Source organism: Citrus clementina, unplaced genomic scaffold (assembly GCF_000493195.1).
Source record: "Citrus clementina cultivar Clemenules unplaced genomic scaffold, Citrus_clementina_v1.0 scaffold_3, whole genome shotgun sequence".
In the NCBI taxonomy this organism is placed as follows: Eukaryota; Viridiplantae; Streptophyta; class Magnoliopsida; order Sapindales; family Rutaceae; genus Citrus; species Citrus x clementina.
Window position 1 is genome coordinate 34301132 of NW_006262339.1, and position 15804 is coordinate 34316935.

A 15804-nucleotide genomic window follows, 5' to 3' on the forward strand; every position below is an offset into this window, starting at 1 on the left:
CAACAAGCTATTATTGGTTATCATTTTTCCTTTTCCTTCTTTTTTGGAAGGGGGGAAAGAAAACTTCTAAACTTTTTCAAGATTTTCAACTGCTATTTTTTCTTACTCCTGGGGTAATTTTGATGACAAAGGAAAAAAGAGGGCTTAGAAAGACAATATGTTTCTATAATAAAGGAATATGCTGGTAGTTCTTACATTAGGGCCAGAGACTTGTGATTGAATATGGATCACTCTGCCTCTAGCTTTTTAACCATAATTTTATTTACCAGTACGAGGTAGCGTTAAAATGGAGAGACCTTGATTGAACATGGATCAATCTGCCTCTAGCTTATAACTATAATTTCATTTATCAGTACAAGGTGGCATTAAAAAGGCTTATGTCTATTAATGTTCCAAAATCACTTAATCACCCAAATGTTGAAACACAACACCTTTCAAGGGGAAAACAACTTAACAGATTGTTTTCCTCTTTAAATGCCTATTGCTCACTTGAGTTTGAGTCTTCTTATCTTCTTCATGCTTTCAAATGGACAAATTGTCTTAAAACTCAGAAAGATTGTTCAACATGAAGTGAAGAAGCTTCAGGATTTCTGTGCGAACAGTTCACAGGTAATGATATCATCCATGGTGGCAGACCTCCCCGCACCTAAGACCGGAACAAGGTTAAAGATGGAATCTCCATCAATTTTCATCCTTGGATTCATTACAGCAAGTTCATCAAACGCACTGGAGAATATGGCTGAAAGTGTCACCATTGGCATGCTAAGGCTTGTTGGGAAGTATAGCCTCAAATTCTGAGTAAAAGTGAAAGCACAAAGTGAGAATAATAATGAAAACAAGAATTAGAAAACTAAGAAGAAACAGTATATCAATATCAGGCAATTGCACTTGCCAATTGCAGTGTTTGTGGGAGGAACTTACTGTTACATCTTCCCATGAGAAATTGTTTTCCACAATAATTTTATTCAGAAGATAAATGCAAAACCGAGATAGTCTTCCCATTCCCCCATCTGCCTGAGAAGTTTGACAATCCTTGCTTTGACCGGCATCAAGAGACTCAGAACAGATCCTTGCAGCAATTTCACATGTGATAGATAGAATAACGGCACATATCTTTTCATGAACAACACACTTCTGGAAGCAAGACTCATGCCAGTCTGCATGCTGAAAACCCCAGTGACTGGGTGCCTTCATACAAGACAGGTCTTGTACAATTTCACTGACTGTTTCTGAATCATCGGTAACATAAAGTATGGGCTTTATTTCCACAAATGCACTGAAAATCCAGAAAGAAATCAGGGAACGATTCAGTTAAGCGTAATGTATAACACCTTCAATGGTAAAATGATATACTGCTTTGTTTGGTAAATTCATGATATTACTGCTATGAATTTCAGACACTATCCAGATTTGAGAAACAGAACATTAAATCAGGAAGATACTACTAGCCTTAGTGATTCAACATATAGAGATATACCTCTTTGGCAGATTGGAGGCAAGGACAAATAGGAAAATTGGATCAAGAACTTTAGACATGCTTCTTTCTTCAAAATGCCAGACTCTCATTTGCTTTAGAAAAGCATCAAGCTTTTCCTGTATTTTGAGTCTCTCTGATGATGCAACATAAGTCGAACAGTAAACAACAAAGTAAATAGCGGAGGTAGATATTGAACAATTAAAGCACTTTGCCACAGCTTCACTGTTTTGTAGTGCTTGTTCCAGCTCTACAGTTGGGCCTCCGTTGCAGAGAGTCATCGTGGGAGGGTCAAGGCCCAATTGGCCAGCCATCTGAAGTACTTCTTTGTGCAAGGTTGCCTGAAAATGATAGATTGAATTAAATAGGTACATGGCAATTTGAAAAAGACAGGACCATGTGATGGTAGAAGCCATGTACACATAATCAAAGGTCTCCTAGGAAAAATTTAATGAGTGTTCGCGTACAAGCAAGCGTCCATCTCAATTCTCACTCAAAATTAAGCATGGCAGCTAAAATTATCATTGGGAACTTCAAATGGTCCTCCATCAGAGAGCACAGAGTAAAACTTCTCTTGGCATCAAAGAAATTGTGCTCATGACACGTATCCCAATCCGACCAACTGTTAAACATTTTTACAAAGACGGTATTGGCGGTGGCAGTGGCAGCAATTGTGAGAGTGCAGTTATTTTTAAAATTTTCATATTTCTAAATGTAAAGTTCAAAACAATTCTGGGACTAGTTTGCAAACATGGTAAAATAAGACTATTACCAACTACATCTGGAACTTATTTCACCATCATTTCCAAGAATAGAAAAAGAATACAGGAAAAGCATTGGTAGAAACAGACGCTAATTGGCAGAAGGTCAAATGTAAAAGCAAAGAACTTATTATACCTGACTATATGGTCCAATGCAACTAGGTGCCCAGCAAGAAATACTTTGTACGTGCAAAACTCTTTTGCTTTGGTCATTTGCCACGAGAACTTCAATGTATGCCTTTCCCAGACCCACTTCCAACAAAGGCAGCTCAATTGTACTGCGGGAAGGAACACCACATGGGCACTTCTCATGTGTAATAAATTTCACATATGTCTCATTTGCTACTGCAAATTCATTCATATCAGAAATGTAAAGATGTATATAGAGGACATGCCCCCAATCAAAACCATATCTGACAAGTTTTGATTCAATTTGCTTTAGTACAACTCTTAGATCATCGAGCAATCCTGCCATCAGAAAAAACCTAAAACAATCAGGCACAAGAAAAAAATAAGCAGCAAAAGCAACAAAGACTTGCACATGGTTTCCAGTCCATATGCATCATCCTAGTTGTGTTTACCTGCTGAAGTTTTTTGTGTTTCTTGCAACCAGCAGCATATGGAAAATGTATTATCCTTCTTTGTCCTAGAAATGTTAAGTCTGTTATCAGTAACTTCAACTGAATCGGTGACCTCAGCTACAGGCAGGCACATAGCCTCAGAGTTTTGAGGACACTCTCCTTGCACTTCAAAAACTAATCCTGTTTTCTCCTGAATGGAATTCTCAGTTTCTCTCCTGCCACTTAATGAGGCAGATCCTGCCTTATATTCCAAATGAAATGCCAAGGGATGTAAGACCCCAACTGGAGCTATGGAATCTGCAGAGTGCAGGACAACTTGAAATTCATCGAGCACAATTCGGGCATTCTGAAATTAAAAACTTACTAAGTCCCAGAAAAATGGCAAAAGAATAATGACCACGATTTTTGTTACCACCAATGATGTTAATTTTGATAACAAATAATGCTTAGTACACCAGAGGCATGCACCACATACAGACACAAATGCAGACAAATGAAATGAAGATGAATAACATACAAATGCAACCGAAAATTTGCTCCTCACATACCAGAAGTGTTTTCACAAGAATGAAGGAGAAATAGAGAGAAAAAAAATAGAGAATAATTGGATAAAACTGATCAACCAAACAGTAATCTAGATGAACTTACGACAAAGAGAGGACAATCAAGTGTCAGTGTTTCATATTCTCCTCCTTCACCACACACATTTATGCCATACGACCTGCCAAAGATATGGCCAAATAGACAGAATAAATATTTAACTATGCTTGGAGAATGCGGGGAACTTCATGATATAGAAGAGAAACTGAGGATTAGGGGAAAAAAAAAAAGGAAGAAAAAGCATGGCTTACTCTTTCAACTTATGCAAATATGGATCCAAGAATGCTATTTCTTTGCCCAAGTGTTTTCCAGGTTCCAAGCCCATAGCTGCAACCTGCAATGTGAGATGTTTCACTTAATATGCAATTGAGTATATACATATAAGAAAAATGAGATTGTATTAGTTAAACTAAACAGACTACAAGATGAAGAAACTGAACTTCCAATATCGGCAAAGTGAGTGCACATGCATAACCGTAAAAACATAAGTTTCTTCCATGGAACATCAGTTGGAAAAATCTTTAATTCATGGACAATTCTCGTAGGATAAAGATTTCATAAAAAATAGGTCCTCAAACTTACTTTCTATTTTTCCTTTAGGACGACAAAGATTGTTATGTCGTTGCCACAGGCAGCATTTCACAAAGATTTAGGCAATATATGAAATGCAATAAAATATTTGCAACAAAGCTTCTAAATTGGCTAAAATAAATAGAAAACGGTATGTAAGATCATATAAAAATGCTAATATCAAATTTAGTAAGTCATAATGTCAAACACAATGACAGAAAGAAGTTGCAAAGCGGCCACAAAAAAATTAAACCATACCTTGACTGTAATAGCATTGATGCCATTTGTTATCTGGACAGAATAAAAATGAAACATCTGATGAGACAGGCAATATGAATGTTAATCAACTATCAAAAATATGAAAACATCTGATGAGACAGGCAATCAGAATGTTAATCAACTATCTCAATCATGTTCATGAATTAGAAATTTACCATTTCTTGAAGGAGCAATGACTGGTCTTGTTTCCACAAATATGCCAGTGAAACTAACCCTAACCTAGAACAAACACTTTCTACACGTAGCCTCTGGTAATCTGAAGCAATTGCACCAGATGATACAGCTGTGACAGAAGGTATTTGTCTTTTCACTTCATTTAACAAAATATACATATCTTCAACCTCATCTCCTGGAGTCATTCTGTAGCTAAGCTTTTGGTGCCTATATAAATAATAAAGCACAAATCTATTGTCAAAAATTGCAAAAATTTTCTAAAAGGACGAATCTATGAATAAAACAATTGCAGCTTTTCTTTCCCTTATAAATTTAAATAGAGAAGCTGTTAATAAAAATGAATTCAATCATAAAACTTTGTAATATATTCCAAAAGTTTCCATCATTTAAACAATTAAATCTCTAAATGGGGCATTATTCCATCATTTAAGCAACTAAATCTATAAATGGGGCACTATCTTTCACATTTCTCAAGGGACACAAATGAGCATGCTTATAGATGCCACTTAAGAGATTATGTATGCTAGAAAAGGAAATTAAAATTCAGAATCCATTCTTTTAGCATAGTAGTCTAGGGCAGCTCATTCCATATTTGTTTTAGTAATTTTTAATCACATAATTCATAGGTACTAGCTATCAAATTAGTGAAAATGCAACTTAATACATACCTACTCAATTAGCTAGAATTATTCTAGTATTGCTAAAATAAGAAAATGTCAAGATCATAAATGGGCTAAAGTACAAATCATGACATGACCCATGAATGCGGAAATCCCCATACTAATTAAAGAAAAAAATTCGAAATTGCATGAAACAAAGACAAAATGATTTACCGCATAAAACGGCTTGCCTTGTGGATCCATGTATCCGTCTTCTGAACAATGGCAATCCCATGCACTCTGCATAGCTCACAATTATTTGGTGCCCAACCTAGCAGGAGAGAGGGGGGAAAAAGGCATTCAATAACTCAAATCATATAATAAACAAAACAAATCATTTTACACCAACTTAAAATGTGAACTGCTTTTTAGTCAAAGCACTTTCTACAAAACCACTCAACAGAGCTTCTCCAAAATGAACTTCCAAGTAATCAAAATGCTTTTTTTTATATATTGTAATAACCAATTGAAAAAAATAAAATAAAAAGAAATTTCCATCTGAATTTACAAAAAGAAATTGCAGTGATATTTCAAGAAACCTTTGGCGGATGGTTGGCAGTATTTCTTTGCAGAAGCACTGCAATATGTACCCCTACACAAAATCGATTTTCAAAAGCTGTTGTTCCTATGAAACTAAAAGCACTCCCAATCCCAGACACATCCACTTCTAGCCTAAAATCACTTTTAAGCGAAACAAATGTCTAGCCTTCTCCAAAAGTAAAAACATCATTTTTATTTTAGCTTAGTATAATACACTTCGAATTCTCGATAGCACCTCTTTACAATTAAAGATTCAATATGAATGTACTTAAAAGATAAAGATTATAACACAAAATTAGTTACTGACTACGAGAGACTACTTACAGTTTGATACATGTAGCTATCCAATTCATCAACTGAATCATCAGCCGGCATCAAATTCGCCAAAGCGACAATCTACACATTGCCAATCACAAATTACCATTACATAAAAATAATTAAAAATTAATTGATGATAACAGCAACAAACCTGGTGACCGTATTGGATACACTTCATCATGGCGTAACAGCTGTCCTTGCCGCCGCTGACTAAAGCCACCACCTTCATCTTCTCTTTCTTTGCCTGTTGCCGCTGTTACTGTCACTACCAATTGCTACTCACGACTGGTTTAGGGTTACTACTAGTACTACTGATCGCACAGGCATTTTGGGTAATTCCATCTTGATCCCTGAAGTTTGGTGAAATCATAATAATTAGCAACTTTTTCACGCGATGTTGCGGGTGACAATTCGTGCTTTTGTCTTGTGTCTTTTTATTTTTCCGTATCAAATTTAAGTAAATATAAATTCAACTTATTTATTATTATTTTTTAAAAATAGTAAATAAATAAGTTAACATAATATTAAATATGACACAAATAAATTTATGATATAATATGAATATGACATGAATAATTAATTTAGTATTAAGTAAATATGTATTAGTTTTTTTTAACAATATTATTATATGTTAACCAATATTCATGTCGTAAGCAAGTAAATATGTTGAAGTGTGGTCCAATACAAGTATGACACGTTTATTATTCGTGGTATTGTGTCAATCTATTTATTGATTGTGTTAATTTGTATCAACATTAATTCAATAAAATCATATCGCATCCATGTTATGACCTAAAATGTCGTCCTTACGTTAAATAGAGAGTCTATAGCCCCATTGAAGTTACAATAGTTTGAAAATGGGTCGGTTTGTTAAAAAAAAAATTATGAGAATGAGATATTTAGTTTAGGTTTTGTATCTTCTTGTGTTTGTAAGCAATGACATACTTTATCTTAAAAATATGTATAGGATAGCTTAAATCTTTCTTTCCATTCATATCATTTTCTTTTCTTTTTTTTTTCTCAAAAGAAAAAGTGGATTATTAGCATATGCATAAGGAATTAATGCTTGATAATGAAGAATCGCTAGATCGTGAACTAATGAGCGGATATAAAAATCGTAACCCTATTAATTAAGGTCTTATTTGGTATTGAGAAATTGTAATTTTTAAGTTGCAGTTACTGTAAAAAAAAATGTGAAATAAAAATCAATAGTTGACAAATGTGTAGTAAACATAATTTTTTAAAATAATAATTTTGACAAAAATAGTTAAGATATATTTTTAATCATAAAAATGATTGATCAAATCAACTTAACTTCTAAGTTATATCATTTAGTGTTTACCAAATTTAGTACTATAATTTTTAAGTTACTGTTACCTAATTTTAATACCAAACAAGACCGAAAATGTAGACAAAATCAAGATTTTTATGAGTATTAACTTAGTAATGTACGTTCTGATATGCTATCAACATGAACTCTTTTTTTTTTTTTTTTTTTTTTGAGAATACGACAAGTTCTCTCTCGGTTTCTTCTGGCATAACTCCTGACAAGGCACGAATTTTACAAGTCTCTCTCTTTTTGGGCTTTAATGGGCGCTATAGTCATCCAATGGCTCTTTCTTTTTATTATTTAATTTTAGAAGATATGCTTAACTGATTTGATAATTGGTTAATAAAATTCTAATTGGATTTAAATTATTATCTTAACTAATCTGTAATTGTGAATTATTGATTGAATACAACAATATATATTATACGCCACTACTGATGCTGTAATTTTTTATAAGAGCATCATAGAAATTAGAATAGAATGACCCCAAAAGTTAATTTTATTTTTTTTTCAGAAAAAAGCGTGCCAGAGATTTTTTTTTTTTTGGTTTAAGATAGAGCTGGAGATCATTACTAAAAAGAAAGAGAAGTGATAGTAATTTTTCATGATAAGTACCATTCAAGTGATAAAAGAATAATTTCGATTGTCCAAATTCATTGAGATTCCTTCCCCCCCTCTCAAGTTAGTTAATACACTGAAATTCTCTACTATTCTCATGCATGCCTGTCTTTTTCGATCCATGCCCATTCACTACTAGCGTATTTATAGTCTTCTCCCTTATTTTGAAACCATACAGCAGCTGCCTGACGCGGCCACTGATATTTTTTTACAGTTTCTTTTTGTATTTCGTTTTTGATCTTCATATCGTACCGTTCAATATATCAGAGAAGTGCATGACTCGTGACATTTCCCTTAGCCTTGTTATTGCTAACCTAAGGGATAAGCAAACTTGGGATCGCAATGACTATTTTCAAATCTTGTAAGGGTGAATTTGAACATACAAAAGAAAAACGTGAGCGTTCGCCAGAACTGTCTCAGAACATACCAAAAAAATATCGACACCACCAATACCATCACATACAAATAGATTACGGTATTGAATTGAAATCTAAATTGTTGTTCAAAGAAATCCAACATTTTCAAAGCATTGCTTCTTCAAGTCTGTGCTCAACTCTAAACCTTGTCAACATATCTGATAAAAGGAAATGATTATTCAATGTTCATCCATTCCTATGATGTTATAGAATTAGAATCAACATCTGCAGATAAAATTATCAACAAAATCGGAGAAACGTAACCGGACAACTTATAAATAAAATACCCGCAATCCAAACTAAAATTGCTAAACAAATAACAAGCTCCAATACCTGCCTGCATGACTTAATGGACCAGCACACAAATTATGAAAGAACCAACAACTAGATTAAGGCGACCAAAAAAATTGACAAATTGCAATCTTACAAATTGAAATGTGAAAGAAATAAAAAAAAAAGGAAAAATAATGTGATACATGTTCTGCGATTTTCTATAGTGAACTTGATTATCACCTCTCAGCAAAAAAGTTGTGCAGGAACTTCAGTATGATGAGGCAGGCAGTGTGGTCCCTTGCAATAACTGTTTACCACATTGTGCATACAATGGCCTCAGAATTCTTTCGGCTGATAAATCAAAGAGAAAAACGCAAGGCCAAGCTCAAAATTTCCCCTGACCAGGTCACAGATGTCTGCAAAGCCCCATTGAACGTTTGATCCTTCAAGTTGAAGGTTTCTTGATACGGTGCCAAATAAAGAAAAAGGATCTGATTCTTCAAGCTTTTTCTGGGAGCGCCTGTAGAGAACACATTGTACACTTTCAGGAATAATGACAAAGAAGATTTCAGGAACTGTTTTGGGGGGGGGGGGGGGTGCTCACTACAACCAAAAAAATATATCAAAATTTTTAGAGATCTTTCTGTTCATGACATTTGCTCGCTCCGGTTACAGATAGCAGAAGATAGATGTTACTCGTAAGCGGCAACAGAAACTTGCCTGGTTAAATTCAGAAAGGAGCCTCAAGGGACTCATCCCACACTTCTGCACTTCCATTGGAGGCATCTTCAACATCTTCTTCCATTGAGAGCCTAATGTATTCTCTATGCGCAAAGCGATCCCATTCTGTCAGTGTTGGGTTCTCTCGCTCCTGTAACATCAAGGCTGTCACCAACATTGACAAAGTAGTACAGAACTACCCACTAATTTGTCTAACTTTAGTAGTGAATAGTAAGTAAAAGTTTAAAGTATAATGCGTACCTGACGAATAAGAAATGGGTCACGAGTTTCAAAGGCCATAAATTTATTGAGGTTGAAAAGTATATTGAAAACGCTTCCTGAAAGTTTACAACCTTTCAAGTCACGCAGCGTAATATAGCTCTGATTCTGTACAGAAAAAAATCCAAAGATAAAAAAAAAATAGAACTCTTTAATTAACAGTGCATTTGTAGCAAATAATCAAGGAAAATCTTTTTCTAGCTCCTAAGTCCTAATGGCCAACAAAATTCAGTATCCCCCATCTTCTTATTAAAAACAAAGAAAGCATTTAAACGGCAGATCACCACACACATAAAATGACTTCTACTATGTACCATGTCAGAATGTAAAATGAATTCATCTTAAGATCTAGACACTACATTCTAGTGCTACATGTTAGAATAAAATTAGGAAATTACTGACTAGAACCTAGCAGGCTAGAACAACTAATGGGCATGAAAAGCCAATTTTCTTCAACATATTTGCACCCTCAACTTAACATACAGGAAAGAAATATCAAATACCAAAAAACAAAAAGAGACCAGACAGAGAAAGATAAAATCAGGAAAGTTACAAACTCAGAAAGGACAAACCTCTGGTCCAATCATGTCAATTATCTGACACAATATATCCTCAAAGAGCACAGGCTCTTGGGCCATACATTCCATTCGATGCAACTGCTCTTCATAAAAGAATTGCATTTCATTCCGGGTGATAACTCCATTTCCATCCAAATCTATACACTTGAACCTAGCAAATACATAAAATGTCACGACTTAGTAACAGTTGATAGAGTGACATACCTTCACTCTAACCAAACATTGGAACATATATTTTATTATCGGATGTAGCACTGAAAGCATTCATGAGAAACAGAATTCAGAAGAGAACTTACAAACTGATTCAAGCTATTTTAATGTGCATTGAAAATCATATGACTACGGTTGAAATCACAATTTTTGGACTAATGTGTTGCACTATGACCATCCTCCAGTTTGTAGAATATGCTTAAAAACCCAAGTTTTCTTTCTTTCGTAATTTATTTCAACACAGTTTCTTAAATATCTATCGTTTGAATTTCTCTTCCTTATTTTCCCCCTTTTGACAGGAAATCAAGACTCTCAAGTCTCAACACAGGAAGAAACAAGCAAATCACCACGACTGCTCTTCATTTAGTGTCTATTTTACTTATGCTTCCTTAACAATTATTAGATCTTTATAAGAAAAGCCGAATTTTCCATGAGGTCTTGCAAGCAAGCAATCTAAGGAGTAAAACATATAAGAGAAATTTCTGGGTAAGGATAGTCATTAACCATCACCATGCAGTAACTTCATATGATAAAATTAACCAGGAATTGATTATTACATCCTTGAATCCGTCTATTAGTGAAACATACCAATATTCAAGACTAGGCTCAGATGACTTATCCTCCTCAGACAGTATGAAGTAGACAAAGTCTTCATACCCCATCTTCCCTTCAACCTTACTAGTGAACTTTCTAGGAACCTGGCATGACATGCAAAGAAGGATAAATAACAATTCTTAACTTCAGGAAGCACTATTATTCAATAAAATATGACTTTTCACACTGCAAACAGCAGGTAATCTAGCCTCAAAAACAAAAGTCATCAACCTCACAAACCTGAGAAAATATTCTATCAACAATCCTGTACGTAAGCGCATGGTTACCATATCTAATGAGGTTCTCCTTGTCAATCAAGAAATCATGGTCCGTATCTAGCTCCCAAAACTTGCAGTATATGACATAAAAATGCTCATACGAGAAGTACCTGTCAGTATGATCATATTGGAAGGCGATGAAAACATTGGAACCGTAAGTAATATATATTCAAAGGAAATCTAAGTCAGTTTCGGTCAGTAAATCTACCTTAAAACTTTGTTGATGTCCTCTTCTTCGTCCGCATGTTGCATTGCATCAATTAAGTTGCCACGTTTCAGCTCCCTGAGGGACAGATGACCATTCCCAGATCTATTTATGTAGTAAAATATTCGGTATATTACAGTTTCAGCTGCCCATTGCAATAAAATTTAGAGTTAGAAAGACTGCATGTGACAAGTTCCAAAATTAAAAAGATTAATGCCTACACTAGTTTGTAATGGATTATAGAAGCTAGCTGTTATATACATCACTTTTCTCTAAAGAAATTGTAAGCAACATTTAACACAGCAAGAAAAGTACTTAAGTGTAAGGTTAATGAATAGGCATCTGCCAAACCAGTACATTAATTGCCATGGCAATAAACTTGAGGATTCCTTATCAAGTGGCAGTACTATTCTGGTAAATTAAAAAGACAAAACTAATCAAAGAAATTATCAAAATCGAGAAAATAATCTACAGCCGATAGGTTCAGTACAGACCATATCTTTCCTGAAACTCGGGCGTGCTCTGTAAGAACTCCAACCCTGGATGAGTGGCCAACAGTTCTCTAAGTACAGGTTTAAAATCCTCCTGTTATCAAGTTTGTGAACATTCTCAGACATGGAGTTGATACGAATATTAAACAAATTAAAAACAGACCCAAAAAGATGTTGACAGTGGTTTAATTACCAATGCCAGACTCCATACTACCATATCTTAAAATAAATTACTAAGCACTTGCATTATAAATTTTTAATTCAAAGAAAATGAAAACCATTTATAACAGAGTAACACAAAGATGAAAAGAATTAAAAAAAAAAAAAAGGCACCTGAGTGAGGTACTTGAGATCTGGCTGATTTAGGATCGAGAAGATCTGGGTTGCCGTATCCATTGTCAACATGCTTCCATTGACCCAATAATCAACAAAAGCATCCCTGCAGAAACATTAGAGAAATCTTGAAGAAAACCAACAACACAAATGGCTTGAAGAGGCAACTCCACTCAACTGCAAATACAAGATATAGACTACAATGAACTTGCAGCAAAATCTACTAACTGCCTTCCATCAATAGCAATCTTTTTTAGAACAGCTAGTGCCTCAATACAACTAAAGACAGTGTACTTTGAAATGGAACCAACAGTCTCAATTTGCACAGAAGCCAAATGAGTCGGAACAATAAAATGAGTTATGAGCAGCAACCCCAGTTGATTACTACGACGTTATCGAGCAAAGGGCTAATCCCATCATCATTGAGTTGACTACTTGACTGCAAAGAAAGGGTAAGACTGGAACTGCTGATGCCAAACAAAAAAGTTCATTTCTATTTCATAAGTTTGCGATAACTATATAATTACCTCCTAATCTGTTTATTCAAGTTTCTTCAACTTCAATTCCAAGTTACTCATCAAATTCACTAATTTAGAAGAATTTAATCTTATTTGTAGCCAAAAACAAGATTTTCATTTTTGTATTTACAACCATGGAGACTGAAGAGGAGAGACACGTCAATCGCCTGTCAAACAAAGAATGAACGTAACTTCCAATAACAAAGTGAAAACCTTTAGGCTTATCGATTTCCAGTACGACAGCAGAAATACAATAATGAGTTAAACTATCGGCAAAACTGAGATAAATAAAATAGGAACTTCTTGCAACACATAATAGACACTAATTTCCTCAGGTACGAAAAAAATGCATACCTTGTCACAAGACCCGTGTTATTAACGTCAATCTTTCTGAAAAGAGCCGTAGAGAAGAAAGACGGTAACTTGCAGATTTCCTTAGTAACTAATTTGAATTCTGACATGCCAAAAGAAAATGAAAAGATTTAAGTCCTATCTTCAATGTCATTCATACAATATTTTATAAATATCTCACCTTGTATTTGCAGTCCATCCGAGTGACCATAAAAAAACTGATTAATTCGAAATAAACATTGTTCTTTTAGCTCATTTGGAAGAGGACGTCCATTCTGAAAGTAAAACTGCAAACATTACATCTATATTAGAACTTCTTACAAAATTTCCCTAAAAACAGAACTTCAGCAGAGTAAGCACAAAAAATGACTGCAATCCAGACAAAAAAGCAGAAACGTTCACCCAGATGTCTCTCTGATTTTTTCCTTTTTCCTCCCCCCTCCCAACGACAAAGAAACCAGATAATTAAGCCCAAAAACAAGTAGTTTTTCAAACCTGAGGTATCAATTCTTTTGCTGGCTCACTAACTACTTTCAGCGGAGAACCTAAATTTGAAGGGCCAGCCCTCTGTTTCATCACACGAGGTGAGCCAGATGTGCTCCTTGGTGAGAGTGGAGGTGCACTGCCAGCCGGAAACAAAGACGGTAATGAATTCGTGGCAGCATTTGAACTAGAAGAGTTTGCAGACACATTCAAGGGACCAGCCTTTGCGTCATTAAGCAATGATGTCACCTAGCCAATGAAGAAGCAAAATAAACAAAATAACAGTTGTTAAGATATTATCTCATTGATGCTCATAATTCAGAGAACATGCAGCATTCCAGATATCAGCTTCTGAAGATAAATAAGTTAGTAACAACAAAACAAATCTCCGGGTGCTATATTGAACATGGGCCAGCCGGCTGACTAGCTGTTCAAATTTAATAACTGAATGTCACATATTTTATCTGAATTTTAAACAAACAAAAGTAAGTCAAGTTAACAGATACAGTAAGAATTGTCAATTGTAACAGAAAACAGTGACTAGATTTCAATTGAAAACATCAACAGAGTCAAGGATTGCAATCACATTTTCTCAATAAATCCTTTTAATATCCATTCCAGTCAACACAATGAAACTAAGGCTTGGGACAATGGCATTAAGTACTTCATTCTCCACCTTGAATGTTTTAATTTCTAGCAATTACTCACTCTCATCTCTTACAGTAATTCTAATAATAGTTACACAATAAACCAATAAAACAGCTCTTAGCTAGGAACTCTTATTCCCAAAGCATACTGAAAAACCCCACTTCCAAAATTAAGGTGACTAGTAGACAAACATCAGATTGACCGCCATAAACAACACTAAGCAACATCCCACCATTTCTCCATCACATCAAGCAGAGATCACCACAAGTAATTTGATATTTCATCTTAAAATCAGAATCCAAATGGCCCTTTCCCAGAGGAATGCAACCACTTCTCCGATAAGTTTTAGGCTAAAATAACTTCTAAAAATCCAGATCTTGCCTCAATAGAGTTCCATTTGTCTCCTCATTCCATGAATTCCAAGTTGCATTTCATTATTTTCCATAAGATATGCCATCAACTTCAATATACACAATTCAAATGACATTTTTTTTAAAATTCAGCAACTATCTCTGTGCTAATCCACCAGCCTTAATAAATTAAACCCTTTCCAATATCCGGAGTTTTCCAGTTTACACTATTAAGTTGCTTCATAAGAGATTCACATCATATCTCACTGAAAGTAAACTATTATTGAAAGCCATCATTGTCACAATCATTCCCCCAACAGACAGCAAATTAGCAACCAACCGAAATTGATTGCTACCCCAAACAGTAAACCTAGTATCTGACTCAATAAATTACCCAAATTTGTTATTAAATCATCACCAAAATGAAACCAAACAAGCAACCAACTCCATCAGTTAAATCCAAATATGTTATTCAACTAGACCATAACGCCCACAAAACTCAAACAAAACTAAGCAGTAACAGTACTACCGAACAAATTCAAAATATGCCAATAAAATTTGCGCATAGAAAATAATTATATCTATCTTATCGTGAAAACAGTACCAGTTTATTAGCTTCAGGAAGCGAAAGCCACTGATCAAAGAGCTTCTGCCCAAAGTCCGGGTTCGATTTGAACGCCAAGGGAGATAACTCCTGTAATTGCAATAACTCCGCATCCAAACACGCCACATCTCCGGCAACACTTTCCATGTTCGTCATCAATAGACCCAATCGATACACATATAATTATACGGCGCCGTTTAATTCTTTACGAAAAATGCAAAACTTAAAAGCAACAGATTACAAGTCGAAGCTCAAAAGTAAACTTCATCAATGTTTATAAATCGATTGTGATAAATAGAAAAAAGAATCTACATATATAGCAATTAGAAATGCAAAGATTTGAAAGTCGCGAAGTGAAAGAAACCCTAGATCTTTTAAGAAAATAAAGAGATTGGTTTTCTATTTTTCGATTTTTTTTCTTCTTTCTTAGAAAGAGTTGGCTAGCGGTGAGGAGGTGATTGGAGAGAAGGAAAGTGAGGGAAAAATTGAAAGCGAGATCGGTGCGATTCAAGGGGAGACTTAATCTAACTAAGAAAGTTTTTAATTATTATATTATATGCAGAGATCTG

General features: G+C 34.8%; 2 protein-coding genes across 4 annotated transcripts; both read right to left on the reverse strand.

The window, feature by feature from the left end:
- Nucleotides 1–276: 276 nt before the first annotated feature.
- On the reverse strand, nt 277–6311 carry LOC18047382 (diphthine--ammonia ligase). Of its 3 annotated transcripts, none has more exons than XM_024189586.1 (12): nt 6108–6311; nt 5963–6034; nt 5290–5369; nt 4421–4646; nt 4245–4277; nt 3668–3750; nt 3465–3537; nt 2817–3162; nt 2372–2703; nt 1478–1815; nt 922–1276; nt 277–794 (listed from the first exon to the last, which is right to left on the reverse strand). In XM_024189586.1, the coding sequence occupies exons 1-12, from the start codon at nt 6183–6185 to the stop codon at nt 582–584; spliced, it is 2229 nt and encodes a 742-aa protein (XP_024045354.1). In that variant the 5' UTR covers nt 6186–6311; the 3' UTR covers nt 277–581. The 3 variants fall into 3 exon arrangements, with proteins under 3 accessions (XP_024045354.1, XP_024045356.1, XP_024045353.1); XM_024189588.1 differs by having other exon boundaries at nt 2817–3057; nt 4245–4301; XM_024189585.1 differs by having other exon boundaries at nt 4245–4301.
- A 2263-nt stretch (nt 6312–8574) lies between these two features.
- On the reverse strand, nt 8575–15804 carry LOC18047383 (serine/threonine protein phosphatase 2A regulatory subunit B''beta). Its single transcript, XM_006442586.2, has 13 exons — nt 15236–15804; nt 13646–13882; nt 13332–13437; nt 13154–13253; nt 12282–12387; nt 11952–12042; nt 11461–11602; nt 11215–11362; nt 10969–11078; nt 10165–10321; nt 9575–9700; nt 9314–9464; nt 8575–9113 (listed from the first exon to the last, which is right to left on the reverse strand). The coding sequence occupies exons 1-12, from the start codon at nt 15389–15391 to the stop codon at nt 9324–9326; spliced, it is 1620 nt and encodes a 539-aa protein (XP_006442649.1). The 5' UTR covers nt 15392–15804; the 3' UTR covers nt 8575–9113; nt 9314–9323.